This window comes from Dermacentor albipictus, chromosome 4, assembly GCF_038994185.2.
Source record: "Dermacentor albipictus isolate Rhodes 1998 colony chromosome 4, USDA_Dalb.pri_finalv2, whole genome shotgun sequence".
Lineage (NCBI taxonomy): Eukaryota > Metazoa > Arthropoda > Arachnida > Ixodida > Ixodidae > Dermacentor > Dermacentor albipictus.
In genome coordinates, this window is record NC_091824.1 from 105,994,207 (window position 1) to 106,020,297 (window position 26,091).

At 44.5% G+C, this 26,091-nt stretch overlaps 1 protein-coding gene across 8 annotated transcripts in view; it reads right to left on the reverse strand.

The window, feature by feature from the left end:
* Positions 1–26,091, reverse strand: part of LOC135920938 (uncharacterized) — an 842,780-nt gene that overhangs the window by 185,183 nt on the left and 631,506 nt on the right. For 3 of the 8 annotated variants that reach the window (XR_011514010.1, XR_011514011.1, XM_070537365.1), the window contains exon 4: positions 3,721–3,823. The exons of the other annotated variants lie outside the window; for them this stretch is intronic. Coding sequence is in view for 1 of the 3 variants with exons in the window: in XM_070537365.1 (XP_070393466.1) it covers positions 3,721–3,823 (103 nt within the window). In the remaining 2 variants the exon portion in view is untranslated. The remainder of the gene's footprint in view (positions 1–3,720; positions 3,824–26,091) is intronic. 8 annotated transcript variants of the gene reach the window in all.

Sequence of the window (26,091 nt, forward strand, 5' to 3'; positions counted from 1 at the left end):
CCTCACAAGACATTGATGATGCTTTTGCAGAATCTTCTTTACCAGCAATTCGCATATACCCACGCAGTATAACCATTTAATGCGACGTTTAGCTCAGTGATTATTTTTTTTTATTCCAACCACGCCACAGGACATAGAAAACATTATAAGAAATTTAAAGGCAACCAGTGTAGGTAATATGTTGGTAATATGCATTCGAATCACATCAAGCTAACTGCGCACCTAATCTCAGATGTTCTCGCAAGTATTATTAACCTAACGTTAAAGACTGGAACCTTCCCACAATAACTAAAACAAGGTAGACTTACTCCTGTGTTACGGTGACCGTGCCTTGATTGCTAATTATAGGTCAATATGTATTGTACGCTTTCTTAGCAAAGTTATTGAACGACTGGTAGAAGAACGCCTAAGTGCCTGTCTAAATTTAGTATTCTTTCAACATTTCGATTCGGCTTCCGCATGGGCTCTTCAACCTAACTTGCTCTTATCGCCCTAACTGTACAAATAAAGATGGCAATCGATAAGGGCATGTATGCTCGATCAGTGTTCGTGGATCTAATTAAAGCTTTGATAAAATTACCTATCGCATTTTATCGTTTAAACTTGTATCTGTTAGAATAACAGGTCCTGCTCTAACTTTGATACAACATTACTTAAGAAATAGAACACGAAGAGTTAGAAATAACGGTATTCTTTCTAAATCTATGATAACAAACATTGGTGTACCTCAGGGATCCATACTTGGCCCACTCTTGTTTTAAATATATGTTAATGACCTGCCTAATTGCCTGGTTTCTGCTAACTACATTCTTTATGAAGATGACACATCTGTCTTTAACCCTGACATTTGTGTAGGGAACCTAGTTTCAAAACTTAATACCGACTTAAACAACGTGTCAAATTGGTGCAATGTGAACCAGCTCAATATAAACTCGTCTAAAACTAAATTTGTTTTATTCACGTCTCACCAAACGCTCATCCGCATTCATGCCTTCACTCTACCTTGGTAATAATCTTACCGCGCGTAGTACCTCCTGTAACTACTCGGATATAGAACTTCATTCTAACTTTAAATTTTATCAGCAAATAGCCAATGTTAGGCAGAGAGCAGCATGCGGAATAAGGACACTTTTAAAAGCTTGGTATGTATTCAGCCAGAAACGAGTTCTCTCTTTATACTACTCATTTATCCATTCACATATAAACGATTGCATTGCATGCTGGGGCAATACGTATCGTACCCATTTACAATCATTACAAGTATTACAAAACTGGCGGTTAGAATAATTACTGTTTAGTGCTAACTATTTCAATTCCAAACAGTTATTACATAACTACAACATTCTTACTGTGGACGAACTTATTAACTTTAGTTTTGGCACGTTTTTATACCGACAACTAAATAACGCTCCCCGCAACAGTCTGATATCTCAACCTTGTCTAATGAATACTGATCTTACGCGATTTGCACTAAACAATAATTTTATTCTCCCCAACGTACGCACAAATTATGATATGCAGAGTATCCATTTTTTGTCCGTTTCCTTCTGGAACACACTACCTCTTATTATTACGTCACGTAAATTATTTCAATTTAAACGAGAACTAAAAGGCCACATTCTATCATCTGCAACCAATAGCTACGTCTTCTTTCTTCCTTTTCTCCCTTCCAAATGTACATTTGTTTACGCTACACAAATAAAAGTTCGTTAGGTTATGTCTCACTATCAATTTACTTTCATAATGGCGTTATATTTCTGTAATTAGTAGAATGTAATAATAATTACTATACTTTTTTACTAGCATGTCGGCAGCTGATTTGTATTAGTACTGCCCAACCTAAACCAATACTGCGTTTGCTATTTTCTTCAAACATTTTACATTATTCGTTGCAACTGTTGTTTATATTTTTACTTATACGCCGTACAGGAGGTCCCATTACAGCCTTTGACCTCGGGACCTCCTCGTGTATAATATACTATAATATATACTCGTGTATAATATACTTGTACTGTATCTTGTCTATTAACAATAAAACCTCATTCATTCATTTATTCATGCGCTTCTTATTTTCATTTTTACAGTTCATAAAAAAAAGAATACAGAGAACACAAGGCATATCCGCTGCATAAGCGCGAAACTGTTGTTACTGCAACTGAAATATTAGACTGAACGCGAAGTTTGCTTCCCCTGAACGCATGCTGTGTGCGCTCAAAACCGGTAGCAATCGAGAAGAAGGCAGGCATCACGGGCGTCCAGGCGTCAGGACGTCCGTGCGACGCGCGGCCACGCAGGGTGCATACACGGTACTCGGAGTGCGGCCAAATTCTAACGTGTTCACCCTTTGGATGGAAAAGCACACAGAGTCTACCACGAAATATCTTTCGCCGCCTGTGCTATCAGCACGTTTGCTGGAACGCCTTTACTATCAGCGCTGAAAATGCAACGCAGGCGAACAGGACATGAAAGGCAAAACTATATTCATCGTGAGAAACGTGTAATCTGAGCTCTCGTGCGTCGTATGCTGTACGTCTCGTCATCTGTAACGATGAACAGCAGAAACTAAAAAAAAAAATCGGAATTCGTGTTTCAGCACCAGACTCCAGACAGTTAGCGCATTTACTCTATACTTGCACGACCCTTGAAGTGCACCATACGTCGCAAACAAATCACACTTCAGCTACTTTTTCACCAATGGCAAGCAAAATTGCTCAAGGTAGAAAATATTCCTGATATGTGAAGCGGTTGGACACATCATCTTAAATGTGTAGTACTATTTAAGTGAAACAATCACGTCACAATTACACATGCTGCCTTTTTACTTTCTTGGTAAGTTTTGCTGCGGTCCAATTTGTGCAAATATTTGTCTATTTCGTTCTCATTCATTCATTCATTGTTCGTCAGAGTCAGGAAGTGAGGCTAGCAGATGACAGGCAAGCACTTCATTGTGGCCACGAGCGTGATGACCACATATATTGACGGCTCGGGTACTAGCATCTTATGGTCTGTGCCTTTAAATGCACAGACAGTGCACCAAGCCATGCAGTCCCATGTTCCCGCTAACTATTTTCAAAATGAAACGATGTAGTCATCGGCCAGACAAAATATATTCCCGCCGTTAACGCACTAAAACAATCGAACTACGACAAACGAAGCAACGACACCAATAGTGGATGCCATGTGCCCTGATATCCGGCAGGTTCATAAGCCAGCATATCAATCCAAACAAATAAAATAAAATTAAATATTACCCAACCGAAAAAAATAAAAGAAAAGTCGCACTTTCCGGTCATTTCAAGAAACGAAACATTTGATCGTCGCGAAGAGCGAATGTCGCCGACTGAGCTTTGTTGCGTATTCACGCAGCCTTTCTTTTTTTCTTTCTCGCAGCCACAGCAAAAAGACATACATTCCGAAACGGCGAGTATATACAGTAACACATTTGTCAAGTACACTGACTACCCCTTAAATGTGCAAAAAGAAAAAGCTAAATCTAAATTTAATACCCGGGTCGCGGGTGGTTTCATAGAACGCAACGTGCGCTGAAGTGTTTAGAATTGAAACATGTAGTTGCTATGCTAAATTTCGCCACTGTCTGCCTGCATTTTTTTTGTGTGTGGGTATGGAAGTCGTGTTCAATGTCATGAACATGCGGAAAGTATAGGGTAAAATAATACCCCGTGAACTATTTGCAATGTAATTGAAAAGAATACCACTTACCTCTTAAGATTGGCAGCAGAAGAAACAGAACAGTGCAGAAATGCGTGGACACGAAAGGCAACCATCTTCAGTATGGTGCGGCGCATCAAAGAAGTACCGCAGGCTGCGCGTCGTGCATGATGTAAGCAAACACGCCGTGCGTTAAAGTAAAAGCTGAAATATTGTTTTATAGTTTTTTGTGCATTTACAATTATTTACAAGAGTTATATTTTAGTTTTGACTCGATTTATAAGCTGGCGATCAACAAGAATACAAAATTGGCTTTATTTTTAAACAGGTTCCTGTCATAGAGAATTCACAGAAAATTTATTTTGCAGTACAGAAAGCTTCTTTAAATTTTCTTTAAATTTACAGCTATTTTTCACAGTGTGGCTAAGCCCTCTGCAGGCACCCGGGGTTTCCATTACCCTTCCGCAGGAATATGCTTCTAATGAAATTGAAATAAAGATCCGACCATCTTATTTCGGTTCAGGAGGAAGGAATTGTATCGGAAAGTTAATTTCAGGCATTTAGTTTTTTTTTGTTGTAATACATGGCGGTGTTCAAGAAAAAGAATGGACGGGATCTTGTCTTTGAAATATTTTGTTCTAGTTGGCTAGATGTAGCGTGCATGTCCTGTATGCTCTGTATTATTGTCAGTCCTGAGAAATTACATAGTGTAAGAACAAGCGGGCTATATGAACCCGTTTTGTTGAAGTATAACACCTTGTACACATACTGTCATTTCCGGGGTATTGAAATCCTGGTGAAACGCGTTCACTTTGAATGTCTGCGCTCTAGAGTTACACCAACAGGGAGCGCGAAACGCTTCCGGAAATGGAGTTAAACATGCGCCAAGCAGTAACTCGTTTTAGACAGAAAGTTGCCAGAGCTTGGTGTTTGTTTAGAGCGCAGAGAATGTATTTGTGGCTGCAAGCATTTGCCCTGAACGGCCCTCTGGGAGAGGGGAAAAAAGAAGAAGAGGAAGAAAAGTAGCTATTTCTGCTCAATACCTCATACAATTTGTCTTCCGTGGAGGCCAGTATGGCAGTTAATCGGGTCGCGACCATTTCTCACTGCCACCGCGCCAGCCGCGTATCGCCTCGTCCGATTCCCGCGGGGCTCGATAAAGCTGGCTCAAAGCCGCGCGGGTGGCGTTATACGAGGCCGTAAGGCGCCGTTCTCTGCACAACAAGGATCGTCCCCACGTGTCCAGCCGAATCTCTTTGGCTTTGGAGAAAACTCCAGAACCGATATCGAGCACAATCCATCAGCGGAAACAGAGAGGGGATCGCTGAGGTGTGCCGAATTTCGATGGCGTGGACCAGTGCACGCCTACGGTGACTGATAAACGTTGCGACTTCACTTCCTCGCCACAGAAGCCTCCAGGAAGATGCCCAGTGCTTGCAGCCGCATACAACCGCAAACTACGAGGGTGGAATGGAAATTATTTCGGCAAGGAGAAGAGTCGTGAGTGACAAAATGTGAATGAAAAGGCTACAGCGAGTATGCATCTGCTTGTGGCCATACGTCGCTGTTTATTCGGATATCCTTTCTATTTGTATTTTCAATTCGCGTGAAAAGCCATTCTGCATCCTCCACAGACTCCCACTGCTCAACGAGACATTCATAGATCAGTACGTTTGTAGCGAATGAAATGCGTGGATATAACCCATACGGATGTGGTGATGTTTTTAATATACTCCACTGCTGATAGTGGCAGAAGCAACAAAAGGTTACCAGCAAACTTCTTTATTTATTGATTGATTAAAACAGCCGATAGCTTGTGCACGAAAGGGAAACCTACTTCTAAGCTTGGAACTTTCAGTGGTCCGCCCTTAATTTCCTTAAAGACGACCTCTCACGGGTCTACTTTGTTCAACTGCGAAGTACAGCACGTCGACCGCAGGAAACGTCCTCCGGATTGTTACGTTTCGCCTATGACGCGCGGTGTAGCCGGCGCGGATTCAACGGACGGCGGGGCTTCGTTCAAAGCGGCGGACATTTTGGCCCGTTCGGAGCGGCCGCGACGCATCCCCGCCGAGCGCGTCCCGGCATGTTCAGTGCCACGTGTCTTTGTGTGTGCGTGTGTGTGTGTGTGCCCACGCTTGTCAAAGCGCGGCAGCCGGGGAGAGGAGCTCCCCCAGTGTGAAGCGAGGAGGTCTGACCGGCGCCGGCCCGGCTGATGCGTCACCTCCATGTCCCAACGTGTCTCTCAGTCCGTCCGTCGCCGCTGTCACGTGGTGTCGTCCCGTGACCTTCCTTCTTGCCCGCGACGCCAAGAGTATAAGAGCAGCTGCCCCCGGACGCCAGGAGAGAGGCTCCGATTTCTTCTGTTGAGTAACGTGCTCTCCCGTCTCTCTACTTCGGTCGACCTGACCGCCCGCTCTTTGCAATGCAAGAATAAACAAGTTGTTCTGTTAGCAGTCGCCTCATGCTTTGCTGGGACCTTCGGATGCTTCCAGTGTGCCCCAGGCCGCCAGGCCAACGCTACCCTTGGGGCTTGCGACCCATTTGCAACAACGGGCGCCAACGGTCCGGTTGCAACAACGGGTGTCAGCACTGAGGTTCCAACAGCTGGTGGCAGCGCTGAGATTCCAACAGCCGGTGCCATCGGTGCGGATCAAACAGGATACACAATCGCCTCCTTAGGATATAATGGCATGCGTGTATTATCTTTTTTTCTGGCTAAATAAAGAGCTAGACTCCTGATCCACAGCTCTGACAATGGGTTTTTCTTCACCGCCACAACAACGTGACAATATCAACGCACAATTGGGATGTGGACCATTTCATCGGGAGAGGAGGAAAGGTCGCGCGGCGAGCCTTTCCTCCTCTTCCTACCAGCACTGCTGCCGTGTGTTGGTATCAAGTGCTGCGGAACCATTTGAAGGTGTTTTACCTCATTCTCCGTGAAATGTAGGCGATGTCATATTGCATACAAGGTCATCGGAGAACCACCTTGCAGCCTAATTTCGATGCAGTCGTAACTACAATATACGGAAATTTCTCTTGTGTGCGCAAATAAGCGATGTGCGTCGTCGGCAGCGATGTGTGTACGTGTTGTGAATTATTCTGACTGTATCCGTTTTCATTCGACCAAGAAAACCGGCGTATGTGAACTGCCAGCGTGAATTGGAAAATCATCTCTCTATATATGATCGCTAGGTATGGGAATTAAAACATAAAAGTGCGTGCTCGTGTATGGCTAACGCAATGCAACTCCTAAACGTGTAAGTACCAATGGTTACAAAATATTTGCGTCAGTCACCGGCATCCTTCTCACGCACTCCAAGTCTAGTAGACTTAAAATCGATACGATATGTCTACGCTAGCCTGCTGTTAGAGGCCGATGGCGTTTCTCAATACAGCGATCGCTGGCGTTGGTAAAATTTCATAGCACATATAAGCTTTGTGCTTCGGCATTGCGTTTTTGTCATGTAAAACAGTAATACTTGAAGGGGATTGAATAAAATGAATCCGGCGGCTATTTGTGAGAACAGAATTTCTGTATGACGGGCGGTTGCTGGGACGGGACGAACAAGACCGGAAAAAAAATCGGTTCTCGTCCTATTCTTTCGCGAGAAAAAAAAAGATATAAAATTGGGCTAACGCCGCAATAAAACCTCGCGTGAACATGCCACATGCTAGGGCCACGCGATATATATATACATACAGAACACAGCGGTCTGTAACCCAACATCTACCACTGCTTCGGAAGATTGCGCAGTCCGCCGACGATCATTCGACAAGTGTAATTCACATTTTACGATATGCTGTTATTACTAATCCAAATTAGTTTATTCGTGGGTGGAAACCTCGTCCAACAAAGGAGGTATATAGTCGTGAAATCTATCTGCATATAGCGATTTGAACGTAAGTCAGATTAAACAGCACAACTTTGTTGTAACAGAACAATACCCACTCTTTTGGGAACATCATATGTTTCGGAACTACTCATTGCTGCTAAACCATAGCTTAGTATTACAGTGAAAACGCTGCAGTAAGGTTACACTAGTGAAACGAATTTCCAGAAATTCAAAACTGGTTTCCGAGGCTGACAGTCGGCTCAAACACACGTGCGCACATCGCGCTTGGTGCTCCGTTCCGTCCTCCTAAACACTGCAGAAACTCTGGCAATGCTAACTTCAATCACTCGAGTACGTCTCACAGAACTATTTCCCACGTAGCAGATGACGTCATACGAAATAGACCGCGCGAATGCGAAAACAACCACCAGAAACTGCCGGTGACCGTACACCTGGCATACAACGCGGAGCGCTCGCCCAAGCCAGCACGCCGACTGCCCATAGACGGCGCCACTGCATACGCAGTATGGCGGCGCCCATAAAAAATGAGAAAAAGAAAAGAAAACGGTCGATACCAAGGTTCAATACTAGCAGTGGCATTTTGATTTTCTCATTGAGTCCTTATCTATTAGAAAAATACAGCAAACTTGTGAGGACTTGTAGACGCGCAACTTAATTTATAGCGAAGCTGTTTTTTTTTTCGAGGATTTGCAGAAATAATTTAGGTTGCTTGCCATTAAATGATATGCTTTAAAACCTTGCCTGCATGTGACTAGCTCATTTGAAAACTTGCGCCCCTCATAAAGCTTTCGAGCACTTGGAAAGTGATATTTTACGAAGGCAGTAATTCATCCACACACATTTTACTTTGCGAAATCATGATCTATCAGTTGCTAAGATTTGCACATATCTACGAAGCATTAATTCTGTTTCTGAGTGCCAACTCTGACACCGTACAACCACGGCTGCTCAATCAAAGCTCACATGACACTACTTTTTACAGCAAAGCTGTTAGGGTGACAAGCAGTGCTCGAAAACATTGACAACAGGCGCTAAAAAATTTGCCACGTGACTGGGCGCTCGAGGCACTTTGCTGTATTCGCGGGCTTATTTTACGCTCCGAAAAACACTCTTATGTAGCATGTATTGAGCAACAGAAAGCTGTATCGGGAGTTTTTTTCATGTTGCTCTATAGTTTTCTCATTGACACTTTTCACCTAATTATAGTATTTGAGAAGTTCATTAATTAATTCAGCCTAATTATGTATTTAGTCTCTTCGCAGCCGCAGACATCGCATGCAGGACTTTCAGTGATTCCAATTAGTGCGGAATAACCTTTTGTGAAGACAGCCCCCAGCCACAACCGACACAGTAGAGACGCTTCGCGTCGGTGTAGTCCGGCCGGACGTTCGAGTTGCAGCGAAGGGCTTAGCCTGTGCAGTCTGGTGCGGCCTTATATATGTGCGGTATTCCACTCTGCCCTGGAGGTTGTGCGTGCTAGAATGCCACGAACGAAGTGCGCTAGAACCAAATGTACTTTCGAGCTTACCCGACAAATCGGAGTGCAGGAGATTTTAATCGGCTCAGAGCCTCGTTTATTACATTCCGCGAGAGACTGCGAAACGCTCCGAGGGGTCAGCCATCAAATTGAATACGCGTACACATCCAGACGCACCCACTGATTGACCACGCCCGTCCTGTAGCATCGAACGCAGTTTTAGGTCCTTTTCTTTTGCGTGTGTGTGTGTTTCCTTTTTTCTAACGGCCTAGTGCACAAGCTTGCGATAATCTCGCCCCAAGGCAGGGATTGCGTACTGGTTCGATTAAGTTCTCCGTCAGCTCGAAAAATTAGATTTCGAGCATGACACACTTTATCTGTGATATAGGATTCCGCTGACCAGCGCCGTCAACGAGGTTTTCCTAAGGGGATCGAATTTGTCTCGGACGAGGTAATTTGAAACAGCATAATGAATTAGCCCTTTTAAACTTTGGCCGCGCCTTTTGATCAACATGAGTAATAGGATGCGCGATATGTGACCCAGTTTGTGAAGTAACTGGGGCAGCAGGAAAAAAGAATGTCAGTGTGTGCATGTGGCGAGTGCAGTGATGATTGGTCACGTTGTTCTTTGGTGGAATCTCGCTCATTCTATTTCCAAGTATAATCGACTTTTGTTTTTTTACAACAGATAAGCATGCACCTGATCATGTTCATAAATACTGTCTGGCTCATCTCTACAGACCTCATTATAGCCTTTCCCATTTTCTTAATTGCAAAGAAGGTTTACTTTGTAGTTTTCATAGAAAAGCATTACGCTAGCCATTGGTCAATTCTATGTCGTCCTTTTTTAGAAGATAAAAAAACAAAGCACAAGCAAGGCTTTAAGACTGTCTAGAAAGTATTTTTTTTTTAGTTTGAGGCACATATTCTATGTTATCCGTGATCTAACTGTACGCTGTTTTGAGGTTTTCACTTAGAAAACATTTTGTGACGTAATCGCTGCTTCTGTTAAGCTCATTCTCATTTTTTGTCGTTATTGTAATTGCTTACCTGCATGTTGTGGCAAACATCCATTCCGTTGCTAGTGTCATTATACGAGGTGATCACTTTTAGGTTTCCAGAAATTGTTAAATATTGCCTGTCGCAAATAACATATATGTATATATATATATATATATACTTCTGATTTTTGAGCTGAATTCTTCACGGAGGCGGACACTAGTTCCATCAGAAAGGGAAGCGCATGTACAACTAACATATTTACTGCTTGAGTTCCTAATTAATTACGTTACGGCACAGATTGTAATTTACGAATTGTAGCCGGTGAGTATGCAAGACGTATCCGCTTTGAATAAATTTCGAGAATGACACCACTTTGGAGATATGCGCCATGAAACTCACCGTAAGAACGCACTATTGTTCAACTTATTTTTTTAACAAAATGCTCTTTTGCGCAATGAATGAATGAATGAATGAATGAATGTTGTGTAGTGACACAAGGGCCAGGGTTGAAAAAAGAGCGCCATGCCAGTGTTAGTGAGTTCGCAGTGGAGTGATGAGGCCTGTGAAGTTGATTTGATCTGGTTGTTAAGGGGCCTAAAAATAGTCGCTGTAACATGCGTAAAATTTACTGTAATAAGTTAATACAAATAACGAATAATAATAAGAATAATAATGTTTACTATGAGCATTAAAATGCACTGCGAAAGAATGACGAGATATACAAGATATCTCAGATGTAAAAATTGGCTAGAGCACTGCTGCCTCACCAGAGCCTTTGAAATACAAGGCCAGGAGACATGCGCTATACAAAACTGCTATCACAGCGGTATGCTCAGAAGAAAGGATGCACTACCAATTTATTGCGCTAATAACATGTAACGCAACTTCTTTCAGGAAACTTAGGAATATAGTGTTATGAAAGGACCGAGAAACACAGAATGAAGAGGGATGTACTGCCGGTATACTAGGGTAGAATGTCTCTTTCTCTCAGATTCGACTTCCCGACAGTCCAGGAGGACGTCGAGGACGGTCAGCCTCTCCCCGCATCTACCAAATGTTGGAGGTTCATTTCGATTAAGTACAAAATTATGGGTGCCAAATTGGTGTCCTATTGTGAGACGAACGAATATGACATCTGTCCGGCGTGATTTTGTTGCGGAGGCCAAGAATCCTGTGGCTTTACCACGTCAAGCTTATTCTTTGTTTCCGCGTTCCACAAGCGTTTCCAGTGGCTTCGCCTGGTCACGCAGACGCCCCTGCGGGGGCTCTTTCGTGCATTGAAACACAAAAGTAACTATACCGCCTCTATATATTGTTACGTGTCGCTGATGTACAAGTCTATATACAATATATTTACACGTAGACCAACGGTGGCAAAGATGGCGACGCTATATCAAGCGGGGCCACGTCGTCTTCTTTCTCCTCAGTGCAGCCACACTGTGGCGGCTGTTCCGTAGCAATATTGTCCCACACTTTGGGAAATATTATCTGTAAACTGGTGTCATCCTGGAGATTCATTTCAAGTGGATACGTCTTGGAAACTTACCGTCTACAAACCGTAAATTGTAATACGTCTCGTAACGTAATTAATTAAGAAGTTAAATAGTGAGTTTTTGTTTATTAGTTACATATGCATTTAGATTTCTTGTTCTATTAATGCCCACCTCTTCGAATGATCCAGCTCAAGGACAAGAATTTTGCTTTTTGCCACAGGGGATTTTGAAAATTTCGCTATACTTCCGGAAATACTAAAAGGAAGAAAGAAAGAAAGAAAGAAAGAAGGAAAGAAAGAAAGAAAGAAAGAAAGAAAGAAAGAAAGAAAGAAAGAAAGAAAGAAAGAAAGAAAGAAAGAAAGAAAGAAAGAAAGAAAGAAAGAAGAAAGAAAGAAAGAAAGAAAGGAAGAAAGGGAATAAAGTGTATTTCCGAGGACACGTTAGATATTTAACAAAAATTAAGTTTTCGAGAATATTAATACTGAAATTGCTTCTCCAGCAATGAGCGCCGTGAAAATCACCCGCGCACTATTGGCATATGTTAAGTGGCTTAATTATAAATCGGGATATTCATGAGAAGCAAAGGGGGCATTGTTCTTAAGTTACGCTATTTGCGCGGCTTTTATCCTCAGTGACGTACGTAGTTATAGCATGTCGAAGTTACTGCCATCGATATAACTCGTTATCTTCCGGAACCTACCCCTCCTACCCCCTCCATTTTCTCATTCGTCAGATTTTGCCTACCTGAGCAGTCCATTTTAAACTGCATATGGTGTTCAAACTATACGCGGCATTCCTTTGAAAAAGTGAATTGTGGCCTAATGTAGGCACAAACAAAAGAATACTGCACCCTCAAATTGGCGTGCGAGATGGGCTCATCACTGCTTCCTCTACCGAGAACTCTTAAGTATGCCGCCAGCATAGAGCACTCAAGCAGCAAATAGCACCGCAGCCGTTCATTGCATGTCCTATTTATAAATCCAGGTAAGTTAACGCCCTGGCTAACACCGTTCAGGCCATAAATTTGCATCTAGGACGTTCCTCCTCCCATCTTGGAGGTCCTGCAGAGGGTTCATTTGCATGCAACTGAAGAGTACCACGCGTGCCCCCTTCTGTCAATATATCAGTCGAGACGCAGTCCCCCGGGGGCAGAGAGGTTCATCATCCTTAATCAAACAGAGGTTTGCCGCCCATCGATCCCAGCAGCGAGAGAGGGTGCTGCTATTTTTCACCCTTGCACTGTGCACATGATAAAGGGTGCCTTCGGCATTCCGACGTCGCGTATAGATTTAACACCGTCACCGTCTCCCTCCTCTTCCAGTGCCTCCTGTTTCGGAAGGCGTGTCAGTCTCGAAAATACCACTTCCGTTTGAGCATGCTTCCAAAAACAACCCTCCCTCAACTTTTAGTTGCGGAACAGTCAGGAACACCGTTGTAGTCAGGAACAGCTGTACCAACTAGAGGGAATCAGGGCTGTTTGCGGTGAAACCAGTGCTGGATTAAGGGGGGGGGGGGGGAGGGGCTAAGAGGATTGCAGCCCAGGGCCTCACCTCGGACAGTAGTAGAAGGGGGCCCATTTATTCTAACCTGCTTAGTATATGGAAACGTGGGCAACGGCACTTCGAGCGACGAGTATGAAGCGAGAAAACCAGAATGAGCAGACGGGGCCCCCCGCCTAGTGTAACAGCATGCGTTTAGCCTGATCATTTGGGGAGAGCTTGTCGAGCTGCAAAAACAGGAACCCCCCGCCCGCCACCCCGGCGTGGCCCTCTTATGAAGCGAGGTGCGTTTGCTTGGAAGAGTTTTCATGGTTTCCTGTTAGTCCGTCCGTCCAGTGCTGTCTGGAGAGGAGGGGCAAGGGGGAAACACCTAAAACATGCAATGTGGTATGAGGGCCTAAATCTTCCTTGCCCCTCGTCACCACCACGCCACCCTCCACTTCCCAAATAGTTCCGCTGCTGCTCTTCTCATAGAAAGGACGAGCTGAAGTATTCAACAGTGCCTCCCATTCGACTTTTCTTTACCGTGATAGTAACTTGGGCGGGAGAGGATGAGTCCGATAGCAGATGATGGTGAGTCTATAGCAGAGTATAGGCAGGAAAGGAAAGAAGACGTCACTCGTGCTTTTGTCCGCGTGCCGTGAGGCATGGAATGTTCACTGTTCGGGCTAGGGTTGCGGAAGAGTGGAGGGGGAAGTTGAAGAGCTGGACACAAAGGCCTGTCTCCAGGGCCCATTCCTGCCCAGTGGCTGCGCAGCCTCGCACGCGCTCGACGGAAAACGTAGGTCAGTCTGGCCGCCGAACTTTGCAGAAAGAAGTAGAAAAAGAAGACTCAGAGACGACGAAGGGCGCGTAACTTCGCCCGCGCTAGGAGTCGCCCTCTCCCCTTCATTCTCGCGCTCGGCGTCGACGGGGTGAAAGAAAAATCGAGAACCTCCCACAACAGACGATTGCTCCTAGCCAATAGGAATACGAGACCGGAACGCGAGAAGGAGTGAGTTTGTACGGAGAAGGAGGGAATTTGTGCGTACAAGGAACACTATGCGTATGTGAATACCTGCTTCGGCGCTAGTAACAGACAGACGCGGCGCGCGTTTATAAAAGGAAGTTTATCGCGGGCGGCGATTCAGGCCCGAGCCGCCGGTTAAGCTTGAATAAGCCCGCCCGCGGAGGAGCTCCCGGGTACGCACCACTCTCCGTCAGCCAAGGATCATCCAGGCAGCGTGCGCCAGTCATCGGGACGGCCACCGTTGGACACCTGGGGTCGCGTCGGACTGACGAAGTGCCTGGTGAACAATTAGCATCCATTCATGCGAAAATGCTCGGCCGGAAGCATCACAGTTGTGCGTCTAAATGAAAGGCGATGTTAGAAAGAGAGGAGCGTGAGAAGAAGCTACCAAAGATGACAAAGTACCTACTGAATGCAGCTTCCGCGGAGCAGTATGATCGCGCTACCCAGAGTCCGTGTCAAATTCCCAATAGTACCGACCGTGCTTCTGTGGAGGACTTGTCAACTCCATCACCATGGTTTCCTGGGAAGAAGCAAGGTTTGAGTCATCTTGGTTGTCTGGATCCTGTGAAAACGGTGCCAACCTCGGTCGCCCATATTTCTGAGCAACTGACGCTAACCGAGCCCTGTCTTGTTCCTGAGTCAGCAACGTCTATGCTACTCGGCCGGGCCCCTGCCACAGAGCTCCAGGTGTCCGGTCCGCCACGCCCGATTTCTACTACTGCTGATCAACAGGTGCCAAACCTCCCCGATGAGTCTCCTTCTACTGACGAGCGCCAGGAAACAACACTCCAAGAACCGACTCACTTGCTTCCTGTTAGTTTGGCTTCAAATAATCATGTTCCCACCCACAAAGTGTGCCTCGACAGGACGAATGAGACGGCTTCTCGTTGCGGCAACTGAGAAGTACAGACACCCCCACACCAAGAGGTACGTTGCGAGATTCTCCGAAGTGACCCTGCTAAGTGGCCGGACTATATTACTGACAGCTTTCGGAATGTATGTTTTGAGCAAGGGCCATTGTATTTTCCAAATCGGGCAGAAAATTTTGCGTCTTCCGAAAGGCAATCCAAAACTCAGAAACGCTACATGTCACCTCATCTTTTCGTGCGAAAGGCTGTAAATGGGGAGGCGTACGAGCGACACTGGTTAATTTACTCGGAGTCCAAAGGTTCCGTTTACTGTTTCATGTGGAACCTATTTTCGATTTCAAGCAACCGCAGTGATTTCACCACGCACGGCTCTTCTGATTGGAAAAGAGCAGAAGAAAAGGTTTGCGCGTGGCAGCATGGCTCGCCCGCTCTGTATCGAGCAGAATTGACAAGGAGCTGGTCAAGCATCTTGTCACTGAGACCGCTTACTGGACAGAGGTGTTGAAGCGCGTCGTCGTTGTACTTAAGCACCTAGCTGAGCGCAAGCTAGCGTTCAGGGGCAGTGAGGAGATTTTTGGTTCACCGAGAAATGGCAATTATATGGGAGTGCTTGAGGCCATTGCGAAGTTTGATCCCTTTCTAGAGGAGCACATCAAACGCTACGGGAACAAAGGAAAAGTTTACCCATCTTATCAGTCAAAAACCATTTGTGATGAATTTATCGAGCATATCTCAAAAGCTGCCAAGGAACGCCTCGTTGACGAAGTCAAACGCGCAAAATACTTCTGTTTAATTGTTGCATCGACTTCAGACCTTACTCACGTTGATCAGCTGTCAGTTGTTTTGCGATACTATTTAAATGGTAAAGTGTACGAACGCTTTCTTGGATTTCTTCCAATTGAATCGCATACCGGCTTGTATCTTTTCGTTACCGTGATGTCCCTCTCGACGACCAACGGCATCTCAATTGATGATTGTAGGGGCCAAGCTTATGATGATGCGAGTAATATGTCAGGAAAATACAAAGGACTGCAAGCTGAAATCAAACACCTGAACGAATTGGCAGTCTACGTCCCGTGTGCTGGTCATTCGCTGAACTTAGTTGGCTCGTGTAGCGTTGACAGTTGCCTTGAGGCAGTCAAATTTTTCACTGTAAGTCAGAGACTGTATGTGGGCGGAACTGGTCAGCAGCTTGTTTTGAAAAGTCTCTCTGAGACCAGATGGTCAAGACATGCTGAATCATATAAGGCCATTCTGAAAAATTTCAATGCAGTCTTGTGTTCCTTTGAAGCTATATCAAAGAACGAGGAAGAAAACGGTGTCACTATAGGAACGAAGCGCACTCTCTCAAGAAAATTACAAAACTGGAGACTGCATCCTTGGTGATTTTCTGGAGTGAAATCTTGGAGCGCTTTGACAAAACGAGCGTAGCACTTCAGAAAACAGGCCTAGACATTTCAACTGCTGTAGACCTGCTGAGCTCTCTAGAAGGCTTTGTTAATTCTTTGCGACCTTTCTTTGATACCTTCGAAGAGAGAACACGCACGCTGAGGTACCAATCAATGTTATCAGGACGAGGGCAGACGCATCGTTTTGAGTAAGCACCCGGACGGAAAAAGCGATAGTGTGCTACAAGGTAGAAAAAAGTTTATCGTAGATACCTACAATGTTCTACTTGACAGTCTAGGCTCTGCTTTGCGAGCTCGAAAGGCTGCCTACACTGAACTCTGCGAAAGGTTTGGATTTTTAAAATTGCTGACAGAAGTTGGGAGCGAGGCCTCTCTGGCACAGCAGGCTGAGAAGTTGGTGAAAACCTACAAAAATCATTTGGAGCCAGCATTTTCCACTGAAATCGATCAGTTTGCAAACTTTCTGCACAACTCTGTGTGCCAGAAGACGAGACCCCTGGGAATAATGAAGTTGCTGCACGAAAGAAAGCTTATTGATGTGTTTCCGACCCCTTCTATTGCTTTGCGAATGTGCTTAAGCATATCCGTGGCAAACTGTGAGACCGAACGATCGTTTTCCTAGTTGTCGCTGATAAAAAATTGCTTTCGTTCGAGCCTTCTTGACGACAAGGTGAACTCACTTGCTATCATGTCCATTGAAAGTGACCTCCTCCGTGAGCTATCCTTCGAACAGACTATATCTGATTTCACCAAAGCGAAGGCGCGAAAGATGCCATTTTAACAGAGGACTGTTTGGGCTATACATGAACAGTTCCAATAAGTTTGTAGTGTCGCCTCCCAGCCTCCACGTTGCCAAGGAAACGCTGAGCAGTGTAATTTATTATATAATAATACCTTAATAATAATAATAATAATAATAATAATAATAATAATAATAATAATAATAATAATAATAATAATAATAATAATAATAATAATAATAATAATAATAATAATAATAATAATAATAATAATAATAATAATAACGTAGAACGACATTATTCGTAAATCTTCATTGTTCGTCTCTTGTTTGTCCTTCTTGTGATAATTTGCGCGCTTGTAAAGAACTGTATATTTGTTGTTTTTGATAGCGCCACATTTATTTGGTGTCGTCCTTGCTTGTCTTACTTTTAACGAAACTATTTTCAAATAATGTTTTGTAATTACAGTTGGTAATTTTCATTTGTATTCTAGTGCATTTTTATGGTGTTTGTATTGCCTTAAGTATTGTATGTATCTATTGCATATTTATAGAGTAACGCGTATAACGATTACTGCAGTCTGATGCTTCAATTTTAATAAAGAATGTTTTGGATACAACCATGCGTCTCCTCGCGGGATTAAACTTAGTGATGCAAACAAAGCCTCGCTTCAGAAGGATCGACATCTGAGCTGTGTTGTCTTTTCTTTGTTCTTGTTCGCCTTGGGTGCATTTAACCTTTCCTTAAAGCCTAGGTTTTGCTGAAAAGAGAATGCAGATTAATGACAAAGCGAACAATGTGTGTTCGTGTTTGCAACAGCAGGCGTTTCAAGCAAGTTTTGTTCTTTTCCTTATAATATTAATAATATTAATATTAATATAATCTCGTTGATCGCACTTGCTTCTTTTTGATTTGGTGGAATTAAAATGAAACATGGCATATTTCCGGTAGCGTAGCAGGTGACAAGGGGGGGGGGGGGGGGTCAGTATAGGGAAAGGGGGCCTGCATGCGCATTAGCCCAGGGCCCCCATTTTTCTTAATCCGGCCCTGGGTGAAACCTCCAGAGAAGAAGTAATAATGTCAATTGATCCTCATTGATCACACTTATTCATAATGCACGTTTCGCCGAAACGAGACGCGATGAGGGAAAAGATGAGAAGAGCATTGTAAATAAGGACAGTGACTAAACCAGGAATTGGAACGAAAGATGTAATTAGAAATACAAGTTGTAATATTGCTATTAAACTAAATATACTGAAAGCTAACTGAGAGGCTCTAAAGTTATGACAATCCGGACACTGAAATTTCACCAGAAACACAATTCAGAGGAGCATGAGTTCCTGTGTAGAGGCGATGGGAACTCATGATTGCAATGCGGCACGTTCCTAGAATCGAACAGGACAGGCTTGGCGTCATAGATAAAGAAATAGATGGTCATAAATGTGCTCAAGTGACTGAACAGCACCGATGACCTGTGCCCTTCTAAAAGTATAGCATACTTACTGCCAGCCCAACCACGCAAAACACAGCTTCTGCATGGTAATCTGCCCTGAAAACCCACGACATGACAGGAGAAAATACACAGTAGGATTCATTGTAAAGAGTGTCAGAGGTGACCGAGTCAGAACAACCGTAACGCTAACGAAGGAACGCAAAGGTGTAAATTCATGAGGTCAAATTGGAATCGTCTTGTGGTACACCGGTGGTTATTGCCCGAGAAATATCGATGGCAAAAGTGAGTGAATGATATAAAGCAGTAAAGCACAACTTTTCTACATGAGATGCCTTCTGGCCTCTATTATAAATAAATTCTAGCGAAAGGTTTATAGAACGCTATTCGTGTTACAATACAAATTACTTGTGCCCCAATTTGCTCGTTGTAGGCTCAGCGACATCTGGAGACGCAGAGTAACGTGAAAAAATTATGTTGCATTTACAAATGCCGGCCCGGTATAACGTGCACGCTTACAACTAAAGTAAGCTATGCCGTGGGATACGACGAGACGACGCAAAGAACACGGACAAAGCGCACGCCATTTCCGGCGCGAAATGTACAGGAAAGAAGAAGAAAACAAAAGAAATTCTGCAAGAGGGTCGCAGGTTCTTGCTTAGATCTCGGCGATTCCTCGACATGCGCATACATGACTCTATAGTACGTTTTTCAGGCGATAGCTTGCGCCAGCCGAGAGATGAAAACAAAAAAAAACAAACGAAATGTCACGGTATTTGCAACGCGGGACATTCACAGTCGAGCCCGCATCCGTGCCTAATGGCGATTGTAATCACGGCAAACGCAGCCGTCGCTCGCGGCGTCCAAACACGACCGACTAAAGCGCTCGCGATGTGTTGCCGGGTGCAGCGGAGGGACCGCGCGAATCGCAGTGCCTTCGCAGGTTTTGCTAAGCCCAGCACGACGGCGGCCCGTAAGAATACGGTGGGCAGAAAAGGACTGCTTGTGCGAGACACGCAGGACGCACTAATTAGCGGCGAGTCCACGCTAGCGAAAGAGGTAACGCGCTGAATATAGAGGTAACGGGCTCACCTTGCGAGTGTAAAAGCCTCATTTTGCGAGTGCTCGCCTGACCCCAAGCTCAAGGTATGAAAGCGACATTCAGGAACAATAGAGCAGAAGGAGTCAGAGAGAGAGAGAAAGAAAGAGAGAAAGAAAGAAAGGGTTAACTAAACCTTCGTTCAGTTTGCTACGCAACACATGAGGAGGGAGATGCAGGAGTGCAAGAGGGGAGAGAAAAGACAGGAGTTCACATAAAACACACACACTATTGAAAGTGTAGCGTGTCTACAGTCGGGTATTCAAGTCGTCTGCCCTCAGGCACTGCAGAAAAGCTGGAATGGCTCTTTTTGCTGATGAGCTGCGAGGCTGTGCCGAAAACAGAACAAGAGTCCAAAGGAGTCGATGGCTGTTTGCCGTAACATCTCGCCACACAGAGCGAACTCTTTGAATATGCGTCTTTATTATCCTCATTAGTGCAAAAGCTATCCAGAAAAAGAGTGTATGGCGGCAAGATAACGCAGATTTACGTATAGAGAAAACCAAAGTTAATGTTGAAGACATCCTGAAAACGTCGGCACAGCACGGAAGGATAATGATGGGAAATAACCGCATGTTCCCGAAATGATTGTTGATCCTCTGAGATGGGAGCTACCATACCCCGAAGGTAACTTTGTGAAGATCTGCGTATTCTCCCATACAAAGAAAAAACGGAATTATAACGAGCTCTGGCCGAGATCTTTTCCTGTAAATAAAGTATGTGGTCACAATCTTTTTTAGGGCAGTACTCCTGACGGTGTACATATAGGTACAAAGAAAGTCAGAATACGAGAGAACGTAAAAATCAATAGATTCTCGCTGGATCAGCCGCTGGCGAAATAACTCCATTTCGGCCGCGCTGGCCACCGCGCTGTTCAGCTTGTGACAAAACCTGCAAATCCTATTTGAAGAGACGTATACCTTATCTCGATGTTGGTTGTATTACCTGTCCTGAGATATATATAAAAGCTATACTTTGCCATCGTCCAATATATGATGCCGGTGATAGATGAAGACTGTTATGAAATGGGCAACGTGACACGTTATTGATTAGGCTCCGACTATGTTTTTCTTTAAGAAAAGACCAGCAATGGTGAAATCTTTTGTGCTGAAAGAGGCCCGTGTCGTTCTCTTGTTATCAGCGAGCAACTGTTTTGTTATTACGTTGCTGTTTAAAAGAATGCATGCTAAATATTCTGTCATTGCTTTTCTCTATGAATGTCCCTTTCTTTCTATTGTTAAAGTGCTGTTTTCGTTTCTGCCTGTTTCTCCTGACAATGCTGTTTTGGGTGCTTCAAGTATGCAAACTGTTGTCGGGATGTCAGGCATAATGACTCTGGGGCCCGTTACGTCACCTATTGCAGTTCTTAGCCCTAGAACACGTTTCAAGTGTTTCTAGAGCCGCCAGGCACTGCACTCCCCCTGGTGACAGTTGCCAGCTAACTCACTTTATCTTCTTTACGATTGCTTTTTTTTGGGGGGGGGGGCAAACTAAATAGTAAATATACCATTAGAAAAATAAAGTCAGACTGAATAATTCATTGATTAAAAAAAAAGAGCTTGCAGAAGTTTTGCAGCACTCATACCCATTTATGGCACTGAGGAAAAGCTTACAAGGCCTTTATGTTTGTAATTTCGTGCTTTTTTATGCTTACCTTGAAATATAAAGGTCATATACTTAAAGGCCTCACTCATTAAGGTACACATGTGGTTTTGCCACGCTGAAGAAGTGTAGACATGGGAGGCCAACTATCCAAATCTCACAGGTTTATGACGTATATATCATGATTGTTATTTGCACCGCACAAAAGCACTGGGCCCCTGAACAGCCTTCTGTACCACCGACGCCACTTAACACTTTTCTTCCATTTCCTTCATACTCCACCTAACACAATCATGCGCCGACAGCCTTATGTTGAGCCAAAAGCAAGGAGACGGCTGCAGCATACATTCTCTTTCTGCTGTACATACATTCTCTTTCTGCAGTAAGGCCTCTGAAGACGGAACACACATTTCTCAAGCGGTTACAAAACAAAGAAAGTTGAAGTCGTACACAGCCGGCCTAAGAGAAATGATGGCGAGGCCACATTTTATCTTGCATTGCTGGGTCTGCACTCTCTGGTGTTCCCACGGCCGCAAGTGTGCCTCGCTGTACAAAGGCCACGACAAAAACAGTGGTTTCACCGGAAGTGAGGAAAAGTGGCTCTGACGAGTATAGATTCCCGCCACCCACGCTCTCCTGTACCTTACCCTCCCTCTATGCTTCCGGAAGGCATTCTTGTCAGGACAAGGTTCTTGTGGTTTGAAGCGTCCAAGCTTCTCTACTCTTACGTTTTGCTTCTTTCTGTCAAGCCAACGTTTTTCTGGTTCCCCTCGTTCTGGCTCGATCTCCTGCCGGTTCGCTCAGTTATACGATTTTTTTTAAAATGAACGCGGTCGATTGCTGTTTTTGCCTTGGTGTGCTAGCCCTCCATCGGGCCTCTTCATAATGGTGTGCCGTTGGTTGTCCGCTCTACTGGTTCCAGACGTGTCCGGATGAAAATTGCGCTTGAGGAACGCCGATCCCGCAACCTTTATTTTCCGTTAAAGCTTAAGTGCAAAAATTATTGCAAGATAAAAGCACTTTTGCTTGTAACAAGAGCCAGTACTGCGCAGTAAGACCTCAAAATGTTTCGTTCCGTGTTTGTCGGAGCGAACATTCACGTGCGCGAGCGAGCAATGTCGTTTCGAAAAGTAAAAGAAGGGTGAATCGCATTCATTTGTGGAAGTCGTGCACTCCCGGTGGTGTAGTGGAACGACTCGATTTTTCTGTTTTCTCTCATCTATACCAAGTTACGCACTAATTTCCACTAAAACAACCGTTTTGCTTCTTACTCTTCGTAAGTTCGGCTTTCCTCAAATTTATGTATGGGCTACCCCAATAATAGGCTTCCCGCTATTCTTGAACAAAACAAGACGATGCCTGCGCCGTCCCGTAAACCCGACAAGAAGCACCAGTGCGGTAGAAGAACACTAGAGAAGACGAAACAGAAGTGCTCAGTCGTTGTCGTTACGCACAAAAGAAAACTCAATATAGCATCACCACCGCAACAACATACTTATTTCATTTCTCCTTACTTTCCTACAAAAAAAGAACGAAAGTTTGGTAACAGTTTTTTCATCACCCGATTCATGGCCGATCCTACACAGTTAGTTGCGCCATTTCATTAAGCAAGAACAACAAAACAACAACTACCGCAATGGAAAGATGACTTGCTAGAATATTCAGAAGGCGCGGACACCAGCTCAATCCAGCAGACAGGTCTTCAGCGGCCATGAGCTGATCATGGTAACTGCTGGCGCGATCGCAATCTCCAAGATCAGTATTCTGCAGTGGCTTAGCATCGGCAGAGTGGCTGAGAGGCAGAGCTTTTAATTGTCTATCTGTTGGTCGTAAGTTAGAATTCTCATGGGTGAAAAAGAATTATCGTTCTTTGTAAATTTCTCGCAAATAATTTTCGGATTCCAGCAATACAAAAACAATTATCAACACAGCCAGGAGAAAAAAGAAAGAAAGACTTCCGTTCTAAAAAGAAAGACTATTGAACACGGATGCAAAATAGTGAGAGAGTGAGTGCGTGAAGACTTGTGCGTGAAGTGAGTGCATGAAAACAAGGTATTGACGGATGACGCTATTGTTAGGCAGCCACAAGTCCCTAGGCCCGGGCGGCTCCTTCAGCTCTCTTGATGACCTTGGCCTGCAGGTCAAGGTTGGAGCTGAGAAACACGGCCTCCCACTGCTCAGTATTACTTATTTCCTGATTTTTGTGATTTTCCGCTGGGCACGACCATATTATATGGAACAGATCCGCTTTTTTCTTGCAATGGTTACATGTATTAGAGTATTGGTCCGGGTAGTAGTAGTGATAGGCTACGGGGTTGGGGTAGGTGTTCGTCTGAAGTCGTCTCCAAGCTACTTCTTGTCTCTTGTTAAGCGATTTGTGTGCTGGCGGGCACACTGTCCTGGCTAACCTGTAGTGCTGAGTTATTTCCTGGAAACTGACCATGCGATCCCTCTCTGATCCTAGCGTGAGCCGTCCGGGTGCACGGTTGGCGAGTCTTCAAGCGGCGGTGTGGGCGGCATCGTTGCCGGGTAGGGAGGAGTGTGCTGGTGTCCAAATGATCTGGATTGGTCGTGGGTGTTGATTGGTGTCTAGTACCTTTTACGGGAGCTGAGACCCGACCTTTCGCAATATTGCGTACTGCTGCTCTGGAATCGCAAATAATATCATGACAATGAGTGGAGGCCAGGCACGTACCCAGGGGGGGGGGGGGGCCGGGGGGGCCCGGCCCCCCCCCCCCCCGAAATCAAGTGGCATACCCCCCCCCCCTCCCAACTCACGCCACCACTCCTCACACATTCCTAAAGCGCCACCAGATCAATGTAGAGACTTGTCAGCTGTTCATCGGTCAGCATCAGGCTGCCTTTTTCACTCCTTTTAGACGGCGGTAGTTATCGGCATCTCTTGTAATGTGAAGGACAGTTTTCTCATAGATTCCGCACCCGCGCGATTAACTCGAGATGCGTTCAGTTTTCACCATCTATTCAACCGTCACGCGCATAGCTGTTGCTTTTGTTAGTTCAACCTTCTTTGCTTAGGCTGATCCTGGGACTAGGAGAGGGATGCGGCTGTTACTCAGCTGGTCTGTACTCTCATGGAACGAGCTGCGGCCGGAGAAAACGCCAATTGCGTTTAACTTATCCCTTTGCTTCATTATTTCCTTGAGTTATGGCTCGCCGCGACGCTGGCAGATGCCCGGAACCATATACACGTGATATGGGTTAGATAAGGTGGGAAATAACATAAGGTGAAACAGTGTCCATCATGAAACCCTGCAATAACCCTTAAACCCATAAGCAAGATGACTGTCGCCAGTTACCTCGTCTGTTTTTCCCTAATTGTATATCGCGATCGTGCAAAATTGGCAACTGGAAACAAAAATCACAAGGAGTTGAGAAATTAAGCTGTCTACTAAGGGAAAGAGCCAAGGCAACAACCAAACTGCAAGCAAAAGCGAACAATAAAAAAGTTAACCGTTGTTTATGAGAATATTTATGGATCAACATCTATTTATTTAAAAAGGAAGTAGGGAAAACGCCGCCGGAAGTGGAGGACAATTACTTGCTTTGAATGACGCTTCTACAGTTATCGGTGGAACCGCCTCACGTAGCCGCTTCTCTGCTGTGCTTATGTGGGCGTTTTTCTAACCTTTTGCGGTGAGCGCAGTACGTCTAGAATCGCAGAGTCCTGCGCTCTACGCGGTTGTATGGGACTGGCGGCCGCACAGTGTTACGCCATTTGCGGAACTGTCAAAACTGATCAACAAGGCGAAAATAACTGATATTCGAAAATATAACATGAGAAAGACTGAAGAAGCCGTAAGAAATGAACGCAGCCTGAAATCAGCAAAAAAGAAACCTGGCATAGGACAAACCATCCTGTATGCACTAAAAGATAAGAAGGATAATATCATCAGCAATCTCGAAGATATAGTAAAAGCAGGGGAAAAATTCTAAGCGGACCTGTATACAGTACCTAGAGGAGTCACGATACCTCACTTAGAAACAGTAGTGAACAGGATACAGAAACTCTCCTATAACTATCGTTGAGGTCAGAAGGGCCCTGCAAGACTTGAAACGATGAATAGCGGGAGGAGAAGGTGGAATAACAGTTGATTTAATCAAAGATGGAGAAGACATAATGCTTGGAAAACTGGCGGATCTTTATACGAAGTGTCTATCGACTGCAAGGGTCCTAGAAAACTGGAAGAATGCAGACATTATACTAATCCACAAAAGAGGAGACGTGAAAGAATTGAAAAATTATGGGACCATTAGCTTGCTCCCAGTATTATATAAAATATTTGCCAAAATAATCTCCAGTAGAATAAGGGCAACACTAGATTTTGTCAACCAAGGGAACAGGCTGGCTTCAGGAAGAGATACTTTACAATGGATCACATCCATGTCATCAATCAGGTTATCGCGAAATCTGCAGTGTACAATAAGCCTCTCTATGTGGCTTATATAGATTACGAAAAGGCATTTGATTCAGTATTCAGTAGAGATACCAGTAATCATAGAGGCACTACGTAATCAAGGAGTACAGAACGCTTACGTAAAAAGCTTGGAAAATATTGCTACATGCGTGTGGTATTTGTTTGTTTGAACGAGACGCGTAGGCGCCATCACTCCAGAAAAGAGGAGGAAGAACGAACTGGGCTCGCGCTGTGAATCTAACCGGTCAGCGCTGCAACCGTTGTTGTAAATATATTCTGTAAATAGTTTCTCGTCTTACTGACTCGTCCTTCGCGTAAGAATATCTACAGAGGTTGTACAGCTACCTTAATTCTACACAAGAAAAGCAGGGAGATACCTATAGAGAAAGGGGTCAGACAGGGAGACACAATTTCTCCAAAGCTATTCACTGCGTGCTTAGAAGAATTCAAGCTATTAAACTGGAAAGGCTTAGG